General features: G+C 53.6%; 2 protein-coding genes and 1 long non-coding RNA gene across 3 annotated transcripts; 2 read left to right on the top strand and 1 right to left on the bottom strand.

Annotated features, from left to right (window-relative positions):
- On the top strand, positions 1-10,396 carry ECSIT (ECSIT signaling integrator). The gene is made up of 8 exons (XM_039873123.1): positions 1-133; positions 2,521-2,639; positions 5,260-5,677; positions 6,025-6,248; positions 8,945-9,002; positions 9,115-9,263; positions 9,450-9,555; positions 10,039-10,396. Exons 2-8 carry the CDS (start codon positions 2,544-2,546, stop codon positions 10,287-10,289), a joined length of 1,302 nt encoding a protein of 433 aa, XP_039729057.1. The 5' UTR covers positions 1-133; positions 2,521-2,543; the 3' UTR covers positions 10,290-10,396.
- LOC120610821 (uncharacterized) lies at positions 707-11,162 on the bottom strand. Its single transcript, XR_005655007.1, has 3 exons — positions 11,047-11,162; positions 10,536-10,760; positions 707-5,655 (listed from the first exon to the last, which is right to left on the bottom strand). It is a non-coding gene; the product is annotated as an uncharacterized LOC120610821 (long non-coding RNA).
- ZNF653 (zinc finger protein 653) lies at positions 10,817-26,670 on the top strand. Its single transcript, XM_039873122.1, has 9 exons — positions 10,817-11,162; positions 16,173-16,216; positions 18,295-18,510; positions 22,843-23,454; positions 23,583-23,763; positions 23,847-23,958; positions 25,048-25,162; positions 25,953-26,052; positions 26,276-26,670. The coding sequence occupies exons 1-9, from the start codon at positions 10,870-10,872 to the stop codon at positions 26,451-26,453; spliced, it is 1,851 nt and encodes a 616-aa protein (XP_039729056.1). The 5' UTR covers positions 10,817-10,869; the 3' UTR covers positions 26,454-26,670.
- The last annotated feature ends 667 nt before the right edge of the window (positions 26,671-27,337 follow it).

Here is a 27,337-nt window from a genome sequence, read left to right on the forward strand (position 1 = left end):
CCTTAAACTGGCGTTCTTGATTTGCTGTCTCCTTGATTTGGCGGCCCATGACCTGGAAAATCTCCGGGCAACATGGCAGCGCCCAGCGACCAGATGCAGCCGGCCGGGAGTCCGCGGCCGCCCGCTTGAGTAGGTAGGTCGTGCGTGGGGAGGCGAGCACGAACTGCAGGGCCCTGGGGCTGCCCGTTCTGAGCCGGCAGCGCGGGAGGGTGGCCCCAGAGAGACCTGCTGCAGGGCCAGGGCACCGTGACCTCTTAGGGTGCAAGGCGGGACGTTCGGGTAAAGGCCTCCCTCAGTGTACCCGCCTCCTCACGTCCTTAATCTCCCATTTTGCAAACGGGACAGCTGAGGCTCCGAGAGGTTAAGGCCCTCTCGCGAGGTCACACCGCAGGTCGGTAGCTAGGCTGCAATTCGAACCCTCGTTTGCCCGTTTCTCCCAAGAATCCTGGCAGCCAGCCTCGGAGCTCCTATAGATACACTACGGGGTTCAGATTTGTTCAGATTTATAGATTATAGACGTTTTGTAGACATTTAGCTCTTCTTCCCATTCCACTGATACTTGTTAGGCACTACCACATACCAGGCACTGTCCCAGGTGCTGGAGACACAGCAATGAGGAAGACAGACAAAAATCCCCCTCCTCCTGGGAAGACGAGCCAGACACTGAACAAGTCAGAAATAAAGAGAACAGCTGATTCCAGTAGTATTTGTTAAAAATCCATTTACCAGGGTGATAGGAACTTTAGATAGGAAGTGGGGCAGCAGTCAAAGAAGGCCCCGTTTGTATATAAACCTGAATGACCAGAAACAAATATGGACGGATCTGGGTGAAGAAATTTCCAAACAGAAGGAAACGCAAATACAAAGGCTCTGGGACTAGAATAAACATATCTTGTTTAAGGAAGTGTAGATGGAGCTGCCAGTGATAAGAGTTGAATTTGGAGGTGTAGACTCTGTCCGATTTTATCTTAGGTGTGATATACCATTAGCAATTTTAGGCAGAAAATATTGAATTTAGTTCACATTTTAAAGGCCAAGGTGGGAAGAACTGACTGGAGGCAAGGAAGAAGAGAAGTGGGAGTCTGGGAAAGAGGTCATGGATTAGGGTGGTCACCTGCAGATGGAAAAAAATCGGTGCATTTGGGATAGATTTGGAAGTAATCAGTCATCAGGCCTACTTGATGGATTAAATGGGGGAGTAAGGGACATAGTGTACACAGCAGTGACTCTTAGATTTGTGGCCTGAATGACTACGAATGGTGGGGCCATTGGTTAGGATGGGGAGGAACAAGTTTAAGCAGGGATATCAATTTGGAGCAAATTAAGTTTGATAGCTGGGTATACGCAAAGTGGCAGGTATGGAGGCTGGAGTTCAAGGCTGGCGATAAATATTTAGTTCCATCAGCACACATATCATCAATAATGAAAAGAGAAATAACCCAATTTTAAAAATGGACAAGGGATCTAAATAGACATTTCTCCAGCGAAGATATACAATGGCCAATAAGCACATGAAAAGATGTTTAGCATCATTAATCATTGGGGAAATGCAAATCTAAACCACAAGGAGATGCCACTTCACACTCACTAGGGTATCTGTAATAAAAAGACAATATGTATGGGCAAGACAATAATAAGTATGTGGAAAAACTGGAACCTTTATACATTGCTGGTGGGAATGTGAAATGGTGCAGCCACTTTGGAAAACAGTTCCAGGGGCTCCTCAAAATGTTAAACATATTCCCAGCAGTATGACTTCTAAGTCTATACCCAAGAGAAGTGTAAGCACATGTTCACGCAAAAACTTCTACATGAGTATTCATAGCAGCATTAGTCATAATCGTAAAAAAGTAGGAACCCAAATGTCCATCAATTGATGAACGGATAAATAAAACGTTATATCCATACAATGGAATTTTTTTGGCAATTAAAAGGAATTTAATTTAAAGGTCTGATACATGCTACAATATGGATAAACTTCGAAAACATGCTATGTGAAAGATACTAGCCACAAAAGAACACATATCATATGAATGCATTTATATGAAATACCCAGAGTAAGCAAATTTGTAGAAATGGTACATTACTGGTTGCCCAGCATTGAGGATGAGGGGAAATGAGAGTGATAGCTAATGTGTTCTAAAACATTCTAAAATTAGATTACAATTCTCTGAATGTACTAAAAAAAAAAAAAGAAAAACACATTGAATTTTACACTTTAAAAGGGTGAACTGTATGGTATGTGAATAAAGTTATTTAAAAAATGAAAAGAATGACCCAGTAGAGACGGGGACTATTACTGGAGGACATTCTTCTAGATAGTGGAGGCTCTGGCCCAGCAGAACAGGGAGCCTTGGTTGTAACAATCATTTAAGCTCCATCTTGTGGATGAGAAACCAGCGGAGCTGGTGAGTTAGCCAGCCATGCAGTCTGGAATGGGGTCTCCGCCTAAAGGAGGGGTCTCATCTCTGTTAGTAGGCAGGGTGCCAGGCTGATGCTGTCTCTTTCTCTCTTGGCCAGGTGATTGTCCAACTTGCAGAGGCATGAGCTGGACCCAGGCCAACCTGCTGGCCCGGCGCCTGTCTTGGGGCTGGGGAGGCATCTGTGGCACCACCCTCGCAGGACGCCCCTTCTCTCAGGTAACTGCCAGCCAAGAAGTCATCGGGGTGGAGGGAGGCAGGTTTGGAGTTTGCTCCCAAACCCTCATAACCCACCCAGTGAAGCCAGCTCTGGGGTGTCTGGGCTGGCCTGTCTGCTCTAAGGGGCCAACTGAATGTCTCTTACTCATTTTAAAAAGTGCTGGTCCCACATGTATGAAGGAGTTGAATTTGAAAATAAGAATGTATGAGCTAAGCAGATTTGGGTGGTGACTCTGGGTATGTAGGAGTCTACATCTCCTTGTAAAGATGTAGGCAGAAAATAGAACTTCCATCCTTTACCCAAAGTGACCAGATGGCCCAAGCCAATCAATGACCATAGACTGCAAAAGCAATGACGATGACAGTGCTGATAATATTAATAGCTCCCTGAGTGAGCCCTTCCTTTGTGCCAGGCCCTGCGCTGTACATTTCATTACATTGTATCCTTTGGGGGGAGGGTCCTCCCCTTCTTTTGGATATTCTAGAGCTTCCTTTCTGATGTTTGCCTTATGCACACACCACCTGGAGTATTTGTTGCCTTTCACTTTCACTTTAAATGAGCGCTTTTTTTTTTTTTTTTTTAAACATTGCCTTATCTGAGCGGGACTTCAGGATAGCTGTTGGGGGCAGCAGAGCAGAGACTCCAGTCCCAGCTCTGCCGCTCTGCAGCTATGTGACACCAGGCATCCCACTTCACCCCCCGGGCCTCAGTAACATGGGTACAGTAAGTGCTCAACAACACATGGAACATAAGAATATTCAGTAAATATTAGCTCTTATTAGCTGTATATTTTTTAAGATGCCTTATTGGAATGTATAACCATTCTAATTTAAACATTCAGTTAAATTAAAATTTAATGAGATTGTTAGTGTACCATCTAGAGCAAGGGTTGGCACATTTTTTTCGTAAAGGGTCAGATAGTAAATATTTTTGGCTTTGTGGGCCACACAGTCTCTGTCACAGCTACTCAACTCTGCCACTGTAGTGCAGAGCAGCCCCAAGCCAGAAACAATCAATGAGCATGGCTGTGTTCCAATAAAACTTTATTAGAAAATGCAGGCAGCTGGCTGGATTTGCCCACAGGCCATAGTTTGCTGACTTCTGTTCTAGAGAGATCTGGTCTGCTCCCTGCAGCATGCACTCCTCCCTCTGGAAGTAAGACCTCCTTAACCCAAGGGAGATGCCATCATAACAGATGGGGAAACTGAGGCCTGAGCAGTAAAGTGGAATGTGGGTGTCACCTGGCAGAGGACAATCAAGCTGAGACTCCTGCTGACTCCAAAATCTGCATTATCTTTTTTTAACTCAGTTTTCGAAATTTATCTTTTGAATAGGTAATACAGTTAGGTACAGTGGGCAATATAATTTAAAATTCAAAAAGTTCTTATGTGACATCATGACAAGCATCTGTCCTGTTCTGCTACCACTTAGCTCCCTTATCTAGAGGCAAGAGATATTACCCACTTACTCTATTTCTTCCCAGAGATATTTCATAGAAGCAAAATTATATATACTTACACTCAATTCTCATCACTTGCAGTAGTTATGGTCTACAAAGTTGCTGCATGCACTGAAATAGTGATTACTAAACCTTTGCTCCCAGGGTTCCTGCGAACCTCTGGTCATTTTCCTCAACCAATCAATACATAACTTTATTGTATGTGTGTTTCTGTTTAGACACTTTATTTAATATATTGTTGATTCATTAACATTGAACTCATAGCCAATAGCATTATTAACTCATTCCCGAATGAAGCTTATCAGCCACATGTATTTTTTCTGTAAGCAACAGCAGAGCCTTCTTGCATACAGGAACCCTAGGCAGCACTTCTGCAGCACGCTAGGGGCCATTTTCCATAGCAAAATCACCAACAAAAAGATGCAAGGAACATGCACTAAATAAGCCTCTAAAAGGACAATGGTTGACAGTGTGAGAGCTGAAACAAGAAGGCAGAGCATCCCCTCGTTCAACCTCAGGGGACTCAACTGCACGTGTCCTCAAATGACTGGGAATGTGCCATGAGGGAGTACTGATTTGGGGATTACAAGTACATTTTAACAAGTAGGCAACTTTGCAAATACGGAATTCCCAAACAATGAGGATCTATTATACGGAAGTTTGGGATTTTTACACACATGGGAACCTATACTGTTTCACACCCTGCTTTTTCATTTAACAATATACTTCGAAGCTCACCTCAAATCACACGAGACCTCTTCAGTGACTTTTACAGCAGCAGGTGCTTTGTCTAAGCTCACGGCCATTTGCTTTATCATTTCTTTACCAATGCACCTTGGGGCCATTTCCACAGACACAGCGGGTGCACAAAACTCATTTGGTGTAGGTGTGTTTAGAGCGGGCATATTTAAATACCAGAAGCAGGAGTGCAGAAGGGGCGTGTGTGCTCTTGTAGTGGATGTTGCCCAGCTGCCTCCGTGGGGGTTTCACCGTTGTTTTCTGCCTGTAATGGTGCCTGACCTTGGGTTTGTGACCACAGCAAGCTTCCTCAGAGGCCCTTAGGGATGCCCATTGGCACTTTTCCCAGAAAAGAGCCAGCCCAGCAATCCCCTAGGGGCACTGGGAAGTGCCAGATTCCAGCAATAGTTCTCTGTCCCCAGGTGTCTTCCCAGGCCCTGAGGGGCCTCCACTGCAGCTCAACCACCCACAAATCTGATTCATCTCTGGTGCCTCACCCACCTGAGCCCCCGCGGCGGCCGGCCAGGGCGCTGGCACCCCACGAGGAGCTGTTCAGGCAGGCACCGGATGGAGCGCGGGACAAGGCTAGCTTTGTGCAGGCCGTGCAGAACTTCGGGCAGCACAACGTGCACAAGCGGGGCCACGTTGACTTCATCTACCTGGCCCTGCGCAAGATGCGAGAGTACGGCGTCGAGCAGGACCTGGCCATCTACAACATGCTGCTGGACATCTTCCCCAAGGACGTCTTCAGGCCTCGCAGCATCTTTCAGAAAATCTTCATCCACTACCCACGGCAGCAGGAGTGCGGGATTGCCATCCTGGAGCAGATGGAGAACCACGGTGAGGCCAGAAGGCTCGGGGCAGGGGCGTGGCTGTCCCCTTCTCGGGTCTGGGCCCCTCTATAGCTCCGTGGCTCTGTCTCCTCCCTCTCTGGCCTGCACCTCCTCCCCCTCTCTCTCATTCTCTCTGTCTCTCATCTCTTTCTTCTATCCCTCTAATTTTTCCTTTAAATTCTGATTCTTTCCTCCTTCTCTACCATCAATTCTCTGACTTCAATTCTGTCTCTGGTTTTTTCAATCTGCCCCTCCCCACGTTTCTTGGTCCTGGACGCCTCTGCTGGCTCCCATCCCTCACATCTCCCTTCTGTGCCCCCTCCCTGAGGCTGTGCTGCCATCTGCCTTGCACAGGGGTGATGCCCAACAAGGAGACGGAGTTCCTGCTGCTTCAGATATTTGGGCGCAAAAGCTATCCCATGCTCAAGTTCGTGCGCATGAGGCTGTGGTTCTCCCGCTTCAAGAATGTCAACCCCTTCCCCATGCCCCAGGATCTACCCCAGGACCCCGTGGACCTGGCCAGGTTGGGCCTGCGGCACATGGAACCTGACCTCAGCGCCAGGGTCACCGTCTACCAGGTATCTGCCCCTGTCTACACCCTCAGCTGCCACTGTGGGTTGGAGCCCCCTTCACTCAGCCCAAAAGACCATGATTCTGGACTGAGCCCTTCACTGGATTCCTATGGCCCTCATTCCTCACTGCAGCTTGACCTCTGACCTCTGCTTCTAGTCCACTCCCCACATGCACTATACTCCAGGCATCTGTCTTCCTTTCTGTTGAGTGATCTGTGCCAGTTCCCTCCTAGGCCTGTACACTTTGTGCTCACTGTTCCCTCAGCCAGGAACACTCTTCCCCAGGACTTCACATTCTTTCAGTCCCCTTCCTAACCACCCCTGCCCTGTACTGAGCTTGGTCACTTATTCAGTATGACTCAGTTCCCCGTGTCACCCAAGGCTCAGCACAGAATCTGGCACAAAGCTGACACTCAGCAGCTGTTGAATGACTGGATGAAATATTCCATACCCCCTCACGTCCTCTCCTGAGGGCCCCACTCACGCCAGGCCACATGGGGGATCCAAGGAGAGCCCCTCGTAGCACTTGTCTGGAGGCGGATGCCGGATAACAGACAGATCCACTGGTTCTGAGGTGCAGAAGCACTGGGGGCCATGGTAGCCCAGAAGAGGCAGGGAGTGGGGAGGGCTTCCTGGAGGAGAAGGTAAGCTGGGCTCAGGCAGGAAAGGAGAGGCGAGGAGAGTATTCTGGGCAGAGGGAGCAACATAAGCCAGGGCTTGGAGGGTCGAGGAAGATGCTGAGCTTCCTTTGGTGCAAGTTGGGATTGAAGAGAAGCAGCATGGAGGACGGAGTTTTGAACCTTTTGGTGAGGAGAGAGCCAAGAGGAGGGATGGGGGGAAGCCATGTTTCTGGAAGGAGTCGTGATTTTGAAAGTACCCTCTAGTGGCCGTGTGGGTGGTGCTGGATGGTAGGGGAAGGACAGAGGGGGTAAGGTAGTGGGTGATGTAATGTCCAGGTGAGAGAAGATGGAGACTTGGCCTTGAGTGTAGCAACATATTGCAGGGTAGTTTTTAACTCATTGCTTCATTTTTTAAAGTAATGCATTAAAAAGCCAAACAGTACACAAGAATATACAGTAAAGAGTTCTCTCGTCTCCTGGCCTTTCAGCCCCATCTCCCCAGAGGTCATCACTTCTGTGTCCCCTTCCAGAGAGACGCCATGTGTTTGCAAGTAGATACTTTTTTTGCACATGTATCCTTTGTATTTAAATATTCTATTTCCCCGTCTCATTATGAAAAATACATACAGAGAGCCTGAAGCTATGGTAAATGACCACTAATGCTACCAAGATTTAGAATGGAAACAATCCACATATTCAACAAGTCAGCTACCTTCAGTGTGAGAAGGGAGGGGAAATAAAACTGCATATACCTATTTGCCTATTTTCACAAAAATAAACAATGCAAAGTCAGAAATTTATAGAAATCATCATCTCTGGGCAAGCAGAGGAGCTGGGATAGAAAAAACAGGAATGGAAGAGAGATGTGGGTTTATTTAATATGGATTAGCTTTTATTAAACTATGTTTTGTGTATTAAAAAAATAAGAAAAACCCACCAAAATTGTACACAAATGGATGTGGCTAAATGTCTAATTGATAGCATAACCAGTGAGAAAGTCCTTTTGAGTTACTGTCATCTGACTGCCCAACCTTAGTGGTATGGCCTGTATTCTAACAAACAAGATCTGCAGAGAAATCCTGAACTTAATCCCATAGCATTACGATTATTGGTAATGTCAAAACTATTTATGTATGCTGATGGGCAAGTCAAATAAGTGCATGTATTCCTGCTAATAAGAACCATTAGAGATTAATAGCATGAGAGATAAACATACGATCAAATGTTAAAAAAAAAAAAATCCAGTGTTAAACAAAAAGTCAGTATAAATATATTGTCCAGTAAAAGGGCCCAGAAGCAAAACATACACTTTTTCCACCCCAAAAAGTATACTTTTAAAAGTGTTTCTCCAGTGGCAGAGCATTACACACATTCTGCATCTTGCCTTTTGCTGATTTCACTTAATACTATGGTTGGGGGTCCATTCTGTGTTTGGACCCATTGATCCATCTGTTACTTTTAACCTGAAATGATGGATGATGTGTGTGCCAGCAGCTGTCCACTCTCAGATGTTTCGATCAGAGCGTATCTGCATTTTTTTAAAAATTAAATTTCATTTAATTTTTGAACATTCAGAATGTAAAATTAAGAAGATAAAAAAAGTTATTCCTTCCCTCCCTGTCCTCTATAGAGGAAAACACTGTGACCTGCTTCTTGTGTCTCCTTTCTGGGGTATTCTGTGTGTGTAATTTTTTCTTTTCTAAATTTCACAAGCACTAAGCACTAACTATGTGCCAGGCATTGTCAGTGGTTTAAAACCATCTCAATTAAGTGTTGTTATAATCCCCATTTGAATTGGAGAAACTGAGGCACAATGACTTGGTCAAAGTCATACAGTTTTGGCAGAGCTCAGATTTTAACACAGGTGAGCGGGCTCCAAGGTTCCTGCTATGTGAACATCTTAAACGTTGGCAGCTATGATGCTGAACTGGATAGATGCAAGGACGGGGTAGGCTTGAGTGACATGTATGAGGCCCAGTAGATGGGCTCCAGATTCGCTGGGACCCCCCTTCCCCATTTCTCTCCCCGGCTCCTCTTTGGGGGCTGGGGGTCACCAGCTTCCACCCCTGCTCTTGCCTGCAGATGCCTTCATCCAAAGACTTCACAGGTACAGCGGATCCCACCGAGCCGCACATCGTAGGTAAGGCCCTGTACATGGGGCAGCTGGTTTCTTACCGGGCCTGCTGAGTGGACTCCCTGGGCCTCTGGACAGAGACCCTCAGCCAGGGCCCCCGGGCATGTTTCCATACCAGGAATCCAGAGTCCTGATCAGCAGGCAGCACTGGCCCGCCACAACCCAGCCCGACCTATCTTCGTCGAGGGCCCCTTCTCCCTGTGGCTCCGCAACAAATGTGTCTATTACCACATCCTCAGAGCTGACTTGCTGCCCCCCGAGGAGAGGGTGAGGGCCCAAAGCACAAGTGGGGGTGGGAGGGGGCTGGCACTGCCCTGAGGGCTTGTGAGGGCTCATGGAATGTGGGAAGGGGGCAGTTCCTGGTGATGGTAGGGGGCAAGCTGTAGGTGGCTGCAAGATCAGAGGCAGGGCCTCTGACCCTGCCTGCATCTCACCACCACCACCCCGGGGTAGGAAGCAGAGGAGATTCCAGAGGAATGGAACCTCTACTACCCGATGCAGCTGGACCTGGAATATGGGAGAAGCGGCTGGGATGATTACGAGTTTGACATCAATGAAGGTAAAAACTGGGATAAGCAGGACTCCAAACACCGCACTAGATGAGCTGTGACTTCTGGGGTTGAGGGGTGGGGTCCAGACTGAGACCCAGCGGATATCCAAGCACATGCGTGTGCATGCGCACACATACCCAGGGGTTCCAGGCCTGTCGGCCCTGTCATGGAGCACCTCTACTGGCCATGGAGTCTGGCCAGGACAGGGCCTTTGGGGGGAAAAGCAGCTTATATTCTTAGGGTCTCAGGGGAGGAGCACACCACCCAGCCTCAGTTGGGGAGTTGGGAGAACTTTCTGGTAGAATCTTGAAGAACCAGAAGGCATCACCTAAGTGAAGCATGGGATGGGCAGCCTAGGAAGAGTATATATCTTGTGCAAAGGCAAAAGGGAACCTAAAGCTCCCACCTTTGGCCTGGAAGGGCTGTAGACATGAGATGGGGGACTGCTCCAGTCCCCACTGCACAAACTGAGGGCCTGTCTCTCCCAACAGTGGAGGAAGGCCCTATCTTTGCCATATGCATGGCGGGGGCCCACGACCAGGCTACACTGGCCAAGTGGATCCAGGGCCTGCAGGAGACCAACCCAGCCCTGGCCCAAATCCCGGTGGTCTTCCGCCTGGCAGCATCCACCGGGGAGCTCCTGGCATCCTCTTCAGGACAAGAGGAGCCATCCCCACCACCACCTGAGGGACAGGAAGAAGAGGAAGATAATTCGCAGCGACAACAGCAAGGCCAGAGTTGAGCCTGAGTGGACACATGGGCACAGACTTGGACTGGTGTGAAAAGTATGATATGACCTTCGAATGTACAGCAAATAAAAGTTTCCCGGCTTGGGGCTGCCTTCCCTTCCCTCCTCTTCTCTCTGGCAGTGTGGCATCCCTGCCCCTTTAAAGCCTGGTGGCACGCTTTTCAAGGGCTCTCCAAATCCAGTCTGAGAGGTCAGACCCAGGCCTTACCTATACCTTCACCTGACAGCTCCCACCCTTACCTTATCATCTCCAGCATGCATTCAGGATAAAGGTGTGGAGGAAGGAGCTCCTCACTCCCCAAGGTCTACGGGTTCAATTGGCTCTTCCCGGGGTTACCCTCAGACCTTCAGCCCCTCCCTCCGTCTCTACGAAGTTAGAAAGTTTTAACAGAAAAGCAGAAAACGGGTGGTTGCATGTGCCTGTTGTGCGCATGCGCAATTTCCGCTTTCGGTCTTCTTTTGACGCTGCAAGGCAATGAGAGTCCGTGAGAATTTTCCCGGCGGCGCGGAAGATGCGCGCCACTTCCTGCCGGGCTCCTAACAACGGGGGAGGCTGGTAACCAGGGAGGGGGGGATGGCGGAGCGGGCGCCTGAGGCAGAGGCGGAGGCTGAGGCGGGAGCGGGCGGGGAGGCGGCGGCCGAGGAGGGCGCGGCGGGCCGCAAGGCGCGGGGCCGGCCGCGGCTTACGGAGTCGGACCGGGCCCGGCGGCGGCTCGAGTCCCGGAAGAAGTACGACGTGCGGCGCGTGTACCTGGGTGAGGCGCACGGGCCCTGGGTGGACCTGCGGCGCCGCAGCGGCTGGAGCGACGCCAAGCTCGCCGCCTACCTCATTTCGCTGGAGCGCGGCCAGCGGAGCGGTCGCCACGGGTGAGGGGGCCCGGCCCGAGGGAGGGAGGGAGCGAGGGAGGAGACGCCCCCGTCCCCCGCTGAGCCTGGTTCCGCCCTCTCCGCTTAGGCTCCGCCCCTGGCACCTCTGAGCCCCGCCCAGCGGCCTGTGTGTCCGACTGTCGGTCCTGGGACGCGCCTGGTTCGCGGCCCCGCCTCCCGACAATCCGAACGCCCAATCCAAGGATGCGCCCAGCCTCGACCCGCCTCCTGGGCTTTTGGCCCCGCCCGCTCGATCTCTGGCTGCCCAATCCTGCTACGGGCCCCACCTGCAAGCTTTCTAACTCCCTGGAGGCGCGGCCCTGCCTTTTGAGGCCTCGGTGGCCGGAGGTCCTCGCTGGCCCCTGAGATCTCACAGGCCTCATCCCCTAAAACCCTCACAATGTAGCCTAGGACTAAGCTTGCACAGCCTGGGCCATCCAGCCCTGCCTCTCATGAGTTTCCAGTGCCCCAGCTTGGAGTGTGTGTGGCCCTATTCCCACAACCTTAGACCCCCACGTACGCTGAGGACCCCTCACAATCCAAGTCGCATTCCGCTGAACCTCTTGGCTCCTCAACCCAAGGAGACTCACGTGAAGAGGAAGCCCTAAGTTAGCTGCACAGGTGGATGGCAGAGACCTTTGCAGAATCTCAATCTTGAGAGAGAGCAGCGTTGGTGGAATTTTTCGCTTCTGGCCACATAGGTTGATGTGATGATTAAATGAGTTAAAATACAGCAAAGAGCTTAGAAAAGTACTGGCACATAGTGAGCACTCTGGGTATTAGCTTGTTAGAATGATGGTTGTTCATCACGAACAGTGCTGCGACACTTGTTCTGCCCTGATTTTATTTGCACATGTTCGCATGTTTCTCTGGGGGAAGATTCCGAGGGTCAAGACTCAACCAGATCCTGCTGAATTGTACCCACCCACTCTTCACGGTGGCAGGCTGGTTTATATGCTGAAAAGCAGGGCAGGAAATGCTGGGTGCTTAAAGCACCCCAACCAGTATCCCGCTATTGGAGTTTCTGATTCAGCTAATCCGAGTAGAGTTGCAGACCCTGTACTTCTTTCTGCAGAGCTTCCAGGGAGACTTGATGTGCAGCTGGAGAACCAATAGCCAGAGGGAGCCCCTGGAGGTCCCTAAGCTGAAGGTGGTATTTGCAGAAGCTTGGTTTGCCTGAGCTGGAGCCTGCAGGACTGGGGCGTGGACTCTGAGACAACCCAGACAGTGTGTGGCACAAACCTGGTCCTAGGGCCCATGAGTAGCCGGGAAAATACACTAACCAGGGTGAGGGGTATCCGGTGGGGAATGGGCATGACCAGGGGTAGGGAGTCAATTATTTCAATGCTCGACTGTTTATAACCTGTCTTGTACCTAGAAGGATTTCAGTTCAAGGACTGTAAAACATGGACAAGCAGGTAGAAGTAAAAATTAGGGTGAAAAGAGAAAAGAAAATGAGGGACAGAGTGGGGCCAGGATCATTACTTTTGGGTTGAGGCATAAGCCACAGGAGACATGACAAGGCAGTTTTGTGGCATGGTGAGGTAAAAACCTGACCAGAGGGGTTCAAGAGACATAATTGGAATGGCAAATGAGCCATGAATTTGCCTTAGAGATTTCTAGCAGCCAGTGGGAAAAGGGAAACAATGGTCAGTAGCGGAATTTCTGGTGTTTCTTCATTCATTTGTTTAAGGAATATTTATTGAGCACCAACTACGTGCCAGGCACATGTATAGGTGCTGAGGGTACAGCAGTGAACAAAACAAAGTTCACTGACTCATGGAGCTGACATTTTAAAGAGCAGAGGGCAGAGGCTTGTCTAGTATGGGTTCAAGGAGGTTCACTCCATTCTCTCTAGCTTCGTGTGTTTGTGTTTGTCTTTTCACAACTTAAACCCTTACCAAGAAAATCAAAAGCATCATTCTGACTCCTATGTTGACATTGAGAGGGGAGGGAAGGAAGTGGGAAACCAGGAAGGAGGTGACTGCACTGGTCCAGGTGAACTATGATGGGGCTGAACCCAGGCCGGGCCATGGGGAAGTAGAGAGAAATGGTTGAAGTTGAGGCCAGCAGAGTTCGCTGATGGGAGTGGATATGAGAAATGCCCCAGATTTGGGCTTGAGCAACTGGAAAGTTGCAGTTGCTGTTAACTGAGAAGGGCCAGTTGGGGGACAAAACGACAGTTACATATGAGAGTCCTATGTGGGGTGTCAAGCTTGGGGTGGTGGTGTGGTGCAGAGAGGGCCAGGCAGGCACTCTGAGTGTGGGAGTCACCAGAGTGATGATGGTATGGTGATGGAGCTTGCCAAGGGGACGTGCGTGGACGGAGCACACAGGTCTGAGCCCAGTGCCATTGTCCCATGCTTCGAGAAGTTGGGGAGATGAGGGAGAAGCAGTAGCCTAGGAGGCAGGTGGAGGACCAGGCGGGGCAGTGTCCTAGCCCCAGCGAAGGATCCACGGGTCGGATGCTGCTGGGCTGAGTGAGGCAGCCGTTGCTAGTGACCGTAACTGGGCAGTTTGTTACATGGTAGAGAAAACCGCTGACCAAAAGAGCTCAAGGAAGATGAAGGTGCAGACATAGAGACCATGAGTTCTATGGAGACAACTCAGGCAAAGAGTGGCAAGTTGTCAGGGAAGGGGCTCAAGGTCATTTTAATCCAATGTGTTAGAAATATCAGCGTGTTTGGATGCTGGTGGGAATATCAAGTCAAGGGTGAGAGTGAAGGGCAGAAGAGAGTGAAAGACAGTTGCTAGTCACCATTTGGGGCTGGCCACTGAGAAGAAAGCACAGTCAGGCCCTGGAGAAGCCCCAGCAACTGTTGTCCTCAAATGCAGGTGCCCACTGCAGAGAGTTGCAGAGGTGGTAGGACCTGGAGAAGCGGGCAGTGCGGGGAGGCCGTTTGGGTTGAAGAAGAAAGTGCTGCTTTAGGATCAGAAGGTGACCTGACCTCGTTTAATCCCCAGAGCAGCTCTGTGTGAGAGGCACTGATGTTATCCCCACTTCACAGATGAGGAAACTGAGGCTCAGAGGGGATGAGACCTGCTTGAGATCACAGCCAGTCAATAGCAGAGATCAGACTTGAACTGGGATCTGACTGACACCAAGCTTGTCCCCAGCACAATATGTTCCCAGCACTGGCCATGAGATGGTCGAGGTGACCGTGGGTGTTTGGACATGGGTTTGGGGTAAGGTCTAGGCAGCCTGGCTACTTGGAGGGGTTAGAGGCTCCTGGGATGGGTCAAGGCGGAGGTGGTTCATCAGGCAGAGTTTAGAGCCTAGGGCAGGAAGGACAAAGGAGGAGCTGTCCTTTGGCTTTTTAGGGACCTGCACCCTGAGGAGCTGTCCTGGGACCAGACAGCTGTGGGGGCTGAGAATTGTTATGAGGCTGGACAGAGGACAGAGGTGTTGGGGGTGGAGCTGTGGTACGACCCTGGACTGGTTGTCAGGATATTTGTGGCGAGAGTATGGCCCCAGCGACAGCAAGGAAGTCATCGTTCCAGGGCCTGGCTGTGGGATAACATTAATAATCATAACGATTATTGGCACCATTTGCTGAGTGATTACTAATTGCCATAGGTGCCTCATGCTCTTTACTATGAACATAACCTCATGCCAACCTCATGAGGAAGATACTGTTAGATCCTATGCTACAGATGGAGAAACTGAGGCACAGGGAGGCAAAGTCACTCACCCAGGGTCACGGAGCCTGCTGCTGCAGCGTAGAAGAGGAAGAATAAGGAAGCAGAGGAGGCTCCTAGCAAGTCCAGGGGAGATGGATCCAAAGAATCTGCCCTCAGTTTATGTAGAGCTAGTGCCAGGCCACAGCCAGATGGCCTGAGTGGGATGAGGAAACTGCCTGGCAGATGGCCAGTTGATGGCCATCCTGGTGTAGGAGGCCATAGGGGCCCGGCCCTGCCCTAGGCCCCCTGAGGCTCTGGCTCACTGGGGCATGCAGTCAGGGTAGCCAGGGTGGGGAAGGCCCCAGAGGCAGGTGTTTGACGAGGCCTGAACTGGCTGCAAGAGCAGGACTGCTGGAGGGGACAGCACCTTGGGCTGGGGCCCTTATAGAGCAGGCAGTTAGGGTCAGGGAGCAATGCCAGCCCTTTAGGCAGTGACAGTCTCCCTTGGCTCTCGGCCAGCATGGGAGGCAGGCATTGCAGGACCCTAGATGGGGCAGCCCAGGTTCTACGGCTCTGTAACAAAGATCACAAACTTAGTGATCACACAGATTTCTTATCTCACTGTGGATCAGGAGTCTGGCACATTTTAGTTGAGTCTTCAGCTCAGGATCTCACAAGGCTGAAATCAAGGTATCGACCAGCTGTGTCTTCATCTAGAGGCTCAACTGAGAAAGATCTGCTTGCAGACTCCCTCAGAGCGTTGGCAGAATTCATGTGTTCGTGATTGTAGGACTGAGGTTCTGGCAGTCTAGCTGGCTGTTGGCAGGACAGCTCCCAGAGACAGTCAGTTCTCAGGTCCTTGCCACAGGCCCCCTCACATTCTCAGCTTCCAGTCTCTAACTTCAGCAGGACCCTTTTGAGGGCTCCCCTGACTAGATCAGGTTCAGCTCAGTAAGCTTCCTCTTGGTTAATTCAGTCACCTAGCTACAGAAGTGGCATCTCACCATATTCACAGGAATGCCCCACTCGTGGGGAGAGGATTATGCAGGGCATGTACCCCAGAGAGTGGGGTCGTGGGGCCTTCTTAGAATTCTACACGCCTCACCAAGTTTCCGTACCACTTTCCGACCTCTCCACTCCCTGGCCACGAGACCTTGGGTTGGCAGCCTCCCTACTCTGAGACTCAGTTTCCCATTCTATGAGGTAGGTGATGATATTAGACCCCACTCCAAGGGCTGGTGTCCATGCAGGAGAGAGCCCAACTGAAGGGCCGCAAGAAATAAAACAGGCCCTGGAAACAGAAGTTAACATTCTGCCCAGAGCGGGATGAGTGTATTATCTCATCATCAGTCAGGCCCTACTCATTCCCCCTGCCTCTCTCTGTTGCAGGAAGCCTTGGGAGCAGGTCCCTAAAAAGCCAAAGAGGAAGAAAAGTAAGTGGGGCTGCAAAGGGGTGGGGGGCTGACGGGGTATTGGGAGTAACTGGCTTTGTTGTCTCCTCCCTTCCTCCCTCCCTCCCTCGTGCTCTCCCTCCCGCTCCTTTGCTCCCTCATTCTCTCAACTTTTTGTGGGGGGCCTGCACGTGCCAGGTGCTACGTGGAACTGGACAGACCCAGCCCTGCCTCCACAAAGCCCACAGTCTCGTGGGAAAGACAAGGGCCAGGCTGAGCAGGGGTATGGTGGGGAGGTTAGAGCACCAGGGCCCAAGAGATGGGACCTGACCCAGCCCCGGGTGGGGCCAGGACCAAACTTGTGTTGTGCCCACCAGGGGCACCCTCATCACCCCCATCTCACACACGAAGACACCCAGGAAGGCCGAGTCACCGCCCCAGGCTGCACAGCTGGAAAGTTGGCAGTGCCAGACTGCAGACTCAGGTCCTCACATCTCCTGAGTAGTCCCTTTAGCTCCTTCGCTCTCCTGCCCAGCGTGTGGGAGTCAGCCACGGAAGAGCCAGGCAGAGCAGAGGGAACAGCTTGTGCTGGGGCTTAAAGGGCATATCGCGTGCCAGGCTCAAGGGGAGCTGGACGTGGGCAGTCCGAGCAGAGGCCTGGAACACGTTCCTCCTGCCCCTGAACCCTGAGCTGTGGGTCTCGGGCCCCGTCCAGCAGGGTGAGAGCCAGCAGTCCAGGGAGAGCGTCTGGTGGCAGTGAGCCCCTCCCCTTCTCATAGTTCTCAGAGGCAGGGGCCAGATGAACTAATATTGTGACCCCCAAATCCCGAAGGGGTGGAGATAGAGATAAGGAGCAAGTGCTGGGCTAGGGGGCGGCTGCTGGTGGTGCTCCCAGTGGTTGTCACTGTGTTGGAGTCCCCGAGCACCAACCCTAGGCCCAAGGACCTTCCCTGGGCCTCCTCCCATCTTCCAGCCTGGAAGGTCAGGGGCACAGCTTCCTCCCATTTGGTTGAAAGATCAGGATCATCACACATATTGCTGGTACCAATTCCTGGGCATTCGGTGCCCTGTCAGTGCCTTCACTCCCTAACCTCCTCCCTAGCAGCCCTCAAGGAATGGGGACCTTTGTTCTCCCCTGGCCAGAGGGGTCAGCTGAGGTTCAGAGGGGCCAAATCACTTGCCTGGAGCCACCCAGCTGGGGAGTGGCAGAGCCAGGATTTGAAGCCATCGGTCTTGCTCCACCGTCCCCATCCCCCCTTGCAGCATTTGCTCATCCTGCGTCTACTGTGTAGGCGCTAGATATACAGGAGGGACAACACAGATCAGTGTTCCCGCCCTTGGGGCTCTGACATCCAGTGCCAGAGAGACAAGAAACATGGGGACAGACAGATGGTATCTAAGTGCTACCTGGAGACAAAGGACAGCAAGTCAGGTGGGCTAGAGGCACAGGGAGGTGGGGGTGGCTGACCAAGGGAAAGACCCGAGTGAAAGAGGAGGGAGTAAGGCAGTTATCTGTAGGAAGAGAACATAGCCAAGGCAAAGGCCCAGAGGCAGGACCATACCTGGCTCAGGTTGAGGAACTGGGAAGAGGACATGAGGCTGGAGTGGAGTGAGCAAGGGGTAGGGAAGGGTGGCAGGACGTGAGGACAGGAGGTGACTGGGGAGACTATGCAAGGCCTTGTAAACCTCTGGGAGGACTGGCTTTTCCCCCCAGTGAAGTGGGAGCCTGGAAGGATACTGAGCAGAGGACAAATGTGACCTGACTCAAGGGTTCATAGGCGCCCTCTGGTGGCTGTGGGGGGAATAGACTGTAGGGGGCCAGCGTGGGAACAGGGCAGGGCAGCTAACAATGACTGTGCACCTACTGTTTGCCAGGCACCACTGTTTATATGACTTAACTCATCCAGTGAGGACAGTCTCTGTTCAGTCTGTTACCTTTAGGGTATGTCTCGCCTCTCTGAGCCTCAGTTTCTTCACCTGTGAACTGGGGACAGGCCTAGGCAGGGCTCAGGAAGGTGTCTCAACTCCCAGGACCCAGAAGGCCCTAGTGGTTCTGGGGCCCGCACTGCCCTGGGCAGCCTTGCCCTGCGCCTCACACCCACTTGGCCCTGTGCGTGCAGGGCGGCGACGCAATGTGAACTGCCTGAAGAACGTGGTGATCTGGTACGAGGACCACAAACACCGCTGCCCGTACGAGCCACACCTGGCCGAGCTTGACCCCACCTTTGGCCTGTATACCACGGCCGTGTGGCAGTGTGAAGCCGGGCACCGCTACTTCCAAGACCTACACTCACCCCTGAAGCCACTCAGCGACTCAGACCCCGACAGTGACAAAGGTGGGTCTGAGGGGCAAGGGTACACAGTGACCTCCAATGTCTGGAGGTCTACACCCCTCAAGGGGAGAGTCGCCCTGGCCTCCCCACCTTCCTGGGTCTTGTCAGCCTCAGGCTACCATCACAAACCTCACAGCACCAGGCAGCACTGGCCCTGGCTCCAGGGATGGAGCACGGACTCATCAGGCTGGCTGCAGTCTCCGAGTCTTTACAGAGCCCAATAGGCGGTCCCTATTTTACAGGGGGACAGCCGAGGCACGGGGCAGTTTGCCCATCTGTGCCTAAGGCCAGCCACAGGCGGTGCTGGGCTTGGGGTCCCGGCAGTCTGGCCCGGGGGCTGGAGGGAGGGAAGGGTGCTGGGCCTGTGACTTGCTAGTGCAACTCCTCTCTTCTGGCCTCTTCCTCCTCCTCTGTTCCGGCCCTTTGTCGGATTCAAGATCTGTCTCCCAGTCTCATCCTTTTTCCCTCTCTCCATCCTGCTCTACTTCTCCTCGCTCCCCATTCTCTGCTCTCTTTCTCTCTCATCCTCTCTGTTTCCTCTCTCTTCCTGTTTCTCCTATCTCCTGCCTTTTCTCTGCCTCCCCCCACTGTATCTCTCGTCCATCTCATGCCCTTTCCATCTCTCGTTCCCCACCTCCCATCGCACCGCCCTCCCCATCTCTCACTGTCCCTGCCCCTCTTCTGCCATCCCACACTGGTCGCACGAGTGGGGCGGCTGCCAGCTCAGGACTGGGAGGGACTCAGTAACGAAGGTCCAGTGGGACCTGATGGGGGAGCAGAGGAGACGCTGTGGGTGGTGAGGGGATGCCTGCCTGCCTGCCTCATGGGCTCAGCATGAGCTGTGAGAAGGATCCTGCCAGATGCCCTGCCTGGGCTGAGGGTGGGGTCAGTCACAGGGCTGAATCCTCGCTGGCAGGCATCTTGGAGCAGGTGGCATCCCAGCTGGCAAGGGGAAGCTATGGGCGAGAGGTGTTCCAGGTGGGCACCCTGGCCAATGGCCGTCCCGTTGTTTGTCATTCAGGCCCCCAGCGTGCGGCCCGCCCCTCAGCCATCCTGTCCTGTGCTCTGTTCCAGGCCGACCCCAAGCTACCCTGAGTCTTCCCTCACAGCCCTGTCATTAGCCCCACTGAGCAGTTAAAGAAATTAAGGCGTTGGGAGTAAAATGACTGGCTCATCTGCTGATGGGTCCAGCTGGGATGGGCGTGACACCCAGAGGAGTCCCCTTACATCCCAACCTGACTTAGACACTAGCGGCTGCTGGATCTGGGCTCTTGGGAATGAACACTCGAACCTATTAGCCACGTCTGCTGTGGGTGATGGGGGCCCTTGGGGAGTGGCTGTGTCCCTGGCCCATCCCTGTTCCCCAACAGCACCCTTATCTGCTCTGTGCCTGGGGCGGCCCTGTGCCACCTCTCACTCAGTAAGAGGCCCTCCTGCCAGGGCTGTGGAAGGCTGGAGGTGTACAGCTATTTCAGTCGTGAGTATTATCATCATCTTAAGAGGAGTCTGGTGTCAGCCTTAACAGCTGGACACTGCAGTCAGGGACCCAGACACACACCCAGCCATGCCCCCCAGCTCACTAGGTGACTGCGGCCTCCTTCAGCATGTAGCCAAGGACAGGAAGGAGTGGTGTCAGTGGTATCCCCCTACTTCCGCTACTGCCGCCCCAGGGCCTGAGTCGGGGATGGGGCTTAAGATACTACAGATACTGGGAAACATTGATAGGGCGCTTACTCCGAGCCTGGTACCGTCCTAAACCCTTTACACAGATTTACTCATTAAATACCCAAAGTGCCTCCTGAGGTAGGAGCCAAGTTGTCCCTGGGCCCAGAGAGCTTGTTCACACAGCCGGAGGAGCAAGCACTGGGATTCCCCCCAACACACACACATGCATTCTCCATGTGACCCTCTGGGAGTGTGGGACACGTCCCCAGAAAGTGTGCCCCAACTGTGTCACAAGTGTGTAACTTAAGGGACATTCGTTTTTCCTGTCCCCAGTTTCTCCCTATCTGGGGACGTTAGCACCAAACACTTGGGTAAGATGTCAGCCTCCTTAGCCTATAATCACAGCCTTGGTCTCAGATTCCATCATTTTTGCAAACAAGTGCTCACTGTACCATACAGCCTTCTGGGCACTGGGGACTCTGTACAGGTACCCCCTGTCCTTGTGGAGATTACTGTCTAGAGGGGAAGCAGACAGTAAACAAGATAGACAAGTGAACCCCAGAGTATGCTGAAAGGTGGGAAATATTTGGAGGGGGGCGGAAATAAAGGATGGAAAAGGGTATGTTTGAGACAAGGTGGTCAGAGGCCTCCCTGGAAAAACACCACTGATAGAGGTGAAGGAGGGAGCCCACACAGGCGTCTGAGAGAAAAGGGTTCAGGTAGAGCAAATGGAGAGTGCAAAGGCCCTGAGGCAGGAAGCTGTCCTGTGTCCCCAGGCACGGGAGGGAGGCCATTGGGGCTGGAGAGGAGACACTGGCCCTGTGGCTGCAGTGAGCGCCTTGGCTGCTATGCCAAGGGAATCGGGAAGAATATTAATTGAGGTAAGGCCAGGTGCTGAAACATGCTGCAGTGCTTCTGACGTGCAACTTGCCTTCCACTCTGGGACCCAGCTTCTTTCTATCCCGCGGCTCTAGTTTCCTCTGAGTGGGAACAGAGGTGGAAGCTTGTGGCTGGAAGCTCACTACCACTCACATTCCATTGGGACCCAGCTGCTGGGAAATGTAGTCCACCTGGGTGCCAGGAGGAAAAGGCTCAGGTTTGGTGAGCATGGCTTGTCTCTTTTACAGAAGTGATGAGTGGGTTCTTGGTTGAAGAGGGTCCTGACCTAAGCAGGTGTTCACAGGCTCCCTGTGGCCGCTGTGAGGAAATTAGACTGTGGGGGTTGGGTGAAGGTGGGAGCCAGGGCACCAGGGAGAAGGGACTGTATGGTCCTGGCAGGGGGATGGTGAGGCCATGACCAGGATTCGCAGGGGAGGTGGGAGAAGCTGTCAGCCTGTGGATGTATTTTGGGTGCAGCGCCAACAGATTTTGCTGACAGATTGGAAGTGGGTGTGAGAGAAAAGGAGAAGTCAAGGATAGCCCTGAGCCTTGGCCTGAGCAACTTGAAGGACAGAGCTGCCATCGCTGACATGGGGACATCCATGAATGCCGCAGTCTTTTTCTGAGAGAAGTTTCAGAGTCCAAAGTTGCTGAGTGTGAAATGCCTTTGAGACCCCTACAGCAGGGGCTGGGCAGCAGAGGAGGCAGTGGAATGTAGGAATCTGCAGCTTCACGGGTCGTCCAGGTGGGAGCTGTCCACATGGAGGCACCAGGGTCTTGGTGGTAGCATCATAAAAATAGATATTTGGTCTTTGTTCCCGTTCCTGGCGTAGAACTCCTAAAACCCTTGGAATTCCCTGAGTGATAATGTTTTTCATTTTCATAATGAGTCCCTTTCGGAAGGATCCCCTCTGGAACACACCTGGGTCTATGCTACTGAGGTGACTTAGGGAGTGGCCCCTGGAGAGCTTCAGGAAAGAAGCTGGTCACCAGATACACCAAACATGTGATTAGAGCACGAACTCTCTCAACCCTGCCCCTAGCCCTGGGGAAGTGGACGGGGGGCTGGAGATTGGGTTATGAAAACTCTTGAACAGTGAGGTTCAGAGGGCCTCCAGGTTGGCGAGCAGGAGGTACGGGGAGGGTGGTCCACCTGGCGAGAGCATGGCAGCCCCATGCCCTGCCCCCTAGTCCTTGCCCTATGCATCTCTTCAATCTGGCTGTTGCTGAGTTATGTCCTTTATAATAAAATTGTAATTGGAGTGGAGCATTTTCTTGAGTTCTGTGTGTTGTCCTAGCAAATTATCAAACCTGAGCAGAGAGTCAGTTGTGGGAACTCCATCTATTACCAGAAGCACAGACGGCCCAGGACTTTCAGCGGGCATCTGAAGCAAGGGTAGTCTTATGGGTTCGACACTAGATCCAGGTGGATAGTGTGAATTTTGTATTGAATTGTTGGACACCTGGCTGGTGTCAGAATCAGGGCAGTGTTTAACACCATTGGCCCCCACTGAGACCCTGCGGTGAGCAGAACACTCAGGAGAGGCCCCTGCTAGAAACTTCTAGACCAGAAAGAGCAAAAGAGGCTGAGAAAGAGCTACGAGAGAGGGGCCAGGATACCAGAGTGAGTCTAGAGGCTGAGGGAGGATAGCATCTTTGAGAGGCAGGGACAGTTAGGGAGGTTGGGGACTGAGAAGTAACTGCTGTTTGTGGCAGTGAACCCTGGTGAGCCCTCAACAAACACCAGCTGCTGCCACTATTGTAACCATCCCCTTTCCTCTGTCACCACAGCGGACAATGGCCTGGTGGCCGGCAGCTCCGACTCTTCCAATTCCAGCTCTGGCTCTGACTCTGAGGAGCCCCCTGAGAGCCAGCCAGCCAAGGTGACAGTGGCAACAGCAGCAGTGACCCCCACCAGCCCAGTGGGAAGCAGTGGGCTCATCACCCAAGACGGCGTGCACATCCCCTTCGATGTCCACCACGTGGAGAGCCTGGCTGAGCAGGGCACCCCGCTGTGCTCCAACCCAGCCAGCAGTGGGCCAGAAGCTTTGGAGACAGTGGTGTGTGTGCCAGTACCTGTGCAAGTGGGCCCAGGCCCTGGCACCCTCTTTGAGAACATGCCCCAGGAGGCACTGGGTGAGGTGGTGGCCAGCTGTCCCATGCCAGGCATGGTGCCCGGCTCTCAGGTGATCATAATCGCAGGCCCTGGCTACGATGCTCTCACGGCCGAGGGCATCCACCTCAACGTGGCAGCAGGCAGCAGTGCTCCCGTTGGGGGCCTGGGCGACGAGGTACCCTGCGCCATGATGGAGGGTGTGGCAGCCTATACCCAGACGGAGCCTGAGGGCAGCCAACCCAGCACTGTGGACCCCGCCACCATGGCAGGCATGGAGACCAAGAAAGGTCTGGGGGTCCACGCCAGTCTGGGGGATTGGGAGGGATGTGGGAGGGGGAGGGCAAAGAGTGGCCCTGGAGTGGGCTCCCCGACAGCCTTAGTCCCCATGGACACCCACCCTGTGTGCACCCCGTAGAGAAGGAGGACCTATACATGCTCAAGAAGGAGGAGAAGGAGGAGCCAGTGGCCCCAGAGCTGGCAGAGCTGGCGGCGACAGTTCCTGAGAGTACAGAGCCTGAGGCAGAGGCAGATGGGGAGGAGTTGGACAGCAGTGACATGTCAGCCATCATCTACGAGATCCCCAAGGAGCCTGAGAAGTGGGTGTCGGGCAGGTGGGGGTGGAAAGAGGATAGCCAGCCCGGTGTGGGAGCCTCGACTCCATGAGCCCCTTCCCCTCCAGGAGGCGACGGAGCAAGCGGTCGCGGGTGATGGATGCCGATGGCCTGCTTGAGATGTTCCATTGTCCCTATGAGGGCTGCAGCCAGGTGTATGTGGCCCTCAGTAGTTTCCAGGTGAGGCCACTCCCAAGTGGCTGGATGGGGCCTGCTACTGTGTCCAGCTGCCTGTGTGCTGGGGTCTGGGCAGTGTAGCTCGCTAAGGGCCCCACCGGGCCCCAGCAGGCACCACAAGCCTGCCTCCCACACACCCACACGCCCCAGTGGACCTCAGCAGCTTCTCACAGATCCTGCCTCAGCCACAGAGCACCAGATGTCACCTCGCTGCCTTCCCCTCTCACTCTCCAGGGCACCAGTCCTGCCTCCTCAACCAGCCACAGGCTCTTTCTGCACACCCTGAGTGGCTGCCTGGTCTTAGCTTGGCGGTTCCCCACACACTCCTGCTCTTCCAGCCACCAGAACTCCTGCCCAGGCCACTTTGTCAGCTCAGGATGCCCCTGCACCAGGAACCCCCCCTCCCCCCAGTTCCCAGGGCTGCTGGGGCTTGTGAGCCCCAGGTCACTGCACCACTAGGATGTACCTGCAGTTTACCCTCTGGGCCTGGATGGGATGCCCCAAGGGCAGAGACAGGGTCTTGTCATATTGCCCCTCAGGCACAGGAGGTGGCACCAATAGGCCCTTGAATTTGCCAAGTCATGTTTTCATTAAGCACGGATTGAGCACCTACCAGTGCCAGGCCTGGTACTGGGCACTGGAGCTGTAGATAGGCTAGTGAGTTAAAGAGTGAAAGGAGAAAGGAATGAGTGAATATGCCTGCCCAGGCCTCGGGGGCAGCATAGCACCAGAGCAAAGAGCTTGCAGTGGGGCTGACGGCCCTGGAATCCAGTCCCAGCCCTGCCACTGCCCACCCGTGCGACACGGGCAAACCACCAAGCCTCTGGACCCTCAGTTTTCCTACCCATATACTGGGCTCATGGCTGGGCTCCTTCACAGGGTTATGACAAGGTTGACTGATGTCCCAGCGCAGAGCCTGGCTGTAGGTGCTCAGTAAAGCTATTTGGTCCCAGTTGTGCCCCTAGGAGTCCATCCAAAGTGTAAGGGCACGCTTCTTCCTCCTTCAGCAAGGCCAGCCTCGGCCTGCCTTCCAGCTGCCCTCACCTGTCCCCATGGCACCCACAGCCCCACTCCTGCCCCTCTCGCCCCCAGAATCACGTCAACCTCGTGCATCGGAAAGGAAAGACCAAAGTGTGCCCGCACCCCGGCTGCGGCAAGAAGTTCTATTTATCCAACCACCTGCGGCGGCACATGATCATCCATTCAGGTCAGGCCCAGGGCACAGGGCAGGGGCAGGCAGGGTCCAACCCAGGCGGGGCTGCCCTTCTCAGAGCCGCCTCCTTGTCCTTCACATGGGCTGGTGTGAGATGGCGGAAGTACAGTGCTTAAGCTGGTGCCCACCTTCCTGGTGCTCAGTGAGCTGGAGCTGCACGAGCTGCAGTGACACTGACTGTCACAGTCATGTGGAGCTGGGTAGGAGCTGGTTATCTCGTCCCCAACTCAGCCCCTTGGCCTGTCCACTCCTACAAGGAGGTCGCATGCAGGAGCAGTTCCGGGGCTGAGGGAGGACAGTGAACCACCCCAGATGGGCAGGGTGGGGGAGCGAGCTTGGGACAGTTTCTTCTGCTCAAGCTCCTCCTTGACCTGAGGTGTGGGCTGTGGACACGGTGGCCAGCACTGGTGCCTCTGCCCAACGGAAGGGCAGGGCTTTGGATTTTTCAAGATCAGAACTTTGGGTTTTTATGTGAAATTGCCCAAATGTTCAAATATTGGGGTGAAATTCAGACCCATCTTGGCTTGACAGTTTGCACCTTGTGCCCCTCAGGAACCCGAGTTCACATTCCAGCTCTGTGTGTTTGGTGGTGGTGTGGGGGGCGGGTTCCTGAGCAGCCTTCTGGAGCCTTTCTTTTTAGACTCTCTGGTTATTAGAGTTGGCATTCAAGCCTGGAGGATGTGGGGTTTGGTCCATCTGCACCCTACTTGTTCTCTGAGGTGCAGCAGAAAGATTCCATAGCCCCCTCTCCAAGGGCGGCGCCTCAGCCTTGCGTTTTTCTCAGGTGTCCGTGAATTCACCTGTGAGACTTGTGGCAAATCCTTCAAGAGGAAGAACCACCTGGAGGTACACCGGCGCACGCACACTGGCGAGACACCCCTGCAGTGAGTGACGGGCCGAGGGAGCTAGGAGGGAGGGGATCCAGGCCTGGACCCGCACAGGGCAGGTCCCACGGGTGGCCTCCCCTTGGGTTGACGTGCCCAGTTCCAGGAGGCCTCCATCCCAGATGGCACTGCACGTTTCTGGGGCCCGGCCCCGCCCCTGTAGTTAGGCTCCGGCCGCGCCCGCTCTGACCCCGCCCCGGTGCCGCCTTCCGACTCCCCGCAGGTGTGAGATCTGCGGCTACCAGTGCAGACAGCGCGCATCGCTCAACTGGCACATGAAGAAGCACACGGCAGAAGTGCAGTACAACTTCACCTGCGAGCGCTGCGGGAAGCGTTTTGAGAAACTGGACAGTGTCAAGTTCCATACGCTCAAAAGCCACCCAGACCACAAGCCCGCCTGACTCACAGGACCACTGACCGCCCCTATTTATTTAACACGCCCGGGCCTGCTGGGCCTGAACAGCCGCAGGGGCTGCCCGGACTGCTGGCCGGAAGGAGGCGCCCCTGCCCCGCCCCAGGGCTGGCCCCCCCCACTCTGCCCTGTCTCTGAGCTGGCGCCTGGGGCTGCTGGAACTGTGTCAAGAGAACAGAGCGAGATTAAAGAGCAAGAAAGGAGAAGCCCTTCCCCTAGGCCTGGATGATTTGGGAGGCGGGTGGGGTGGGCCCTTTCTTATCCAACCTGGTCCCTTCCTCCTAAACAAGGCCTGGGGCAGCAGGCACAGGGTTTGACCCTACATGCGGAACAAGGCCTTTTCCTGTCAGCCTCTGCAGTGCCTGGGCAACGCCAAACACTCCCTCCTCTCACAAGGTCGGGGCTGGGAGCTTGGGGACACAAGGAGGTCACTGGACATCTCCCAGAACTTGATCATGACGCTAAGTCCTAATCTTTCATGGCTCACTCATTCCCCACGCTAGAGAGCTCAGAGATCAGTTGGGAGGTGTTCAGTATAGAAAATAGAATAGTGTGTTAGTTTTCTGGGGATGCTGTTTAGGGCAGTGGTCAGGGAGAGCCTCTCTGAGGAGGTGGCATTGGAGCATGGAGCATGGAGTGGAACGACAAAGAGATTCCATCCCTGAAGAAAGCTGGGGGAGGCAAATCCCAGGCCGAAAGAACAGCCAGTGCCAAAGCCCCGCGGTAGAACGGGCTCGGCGTGTTCCTGGAACAGGAAGCCGCTGGGGGAAGGGAGTTGGCAGCCGCGAGGTGGCTGCCCTAGCCCCATTTCCCGGAGGAGGATGCTGAGGCCTCCCTCCTCATCCTGCTGACCGCCAGGGAGAGGGGTAGGGA

Source organism: Pteropus medius, unplaced genomic scaffold (assembly GCF_902729225.1).
Source record: "Pteropus medius unplaced genomic scaffold, Ma_sr-lr_union100, whole genome shotgun sequence".
Lineage (NCBI taxonomy): Eukaryota > Metazoa > Chordata > Mammalia > Chiroptera > Pteropodidae > Pteropus > Pteropus medius.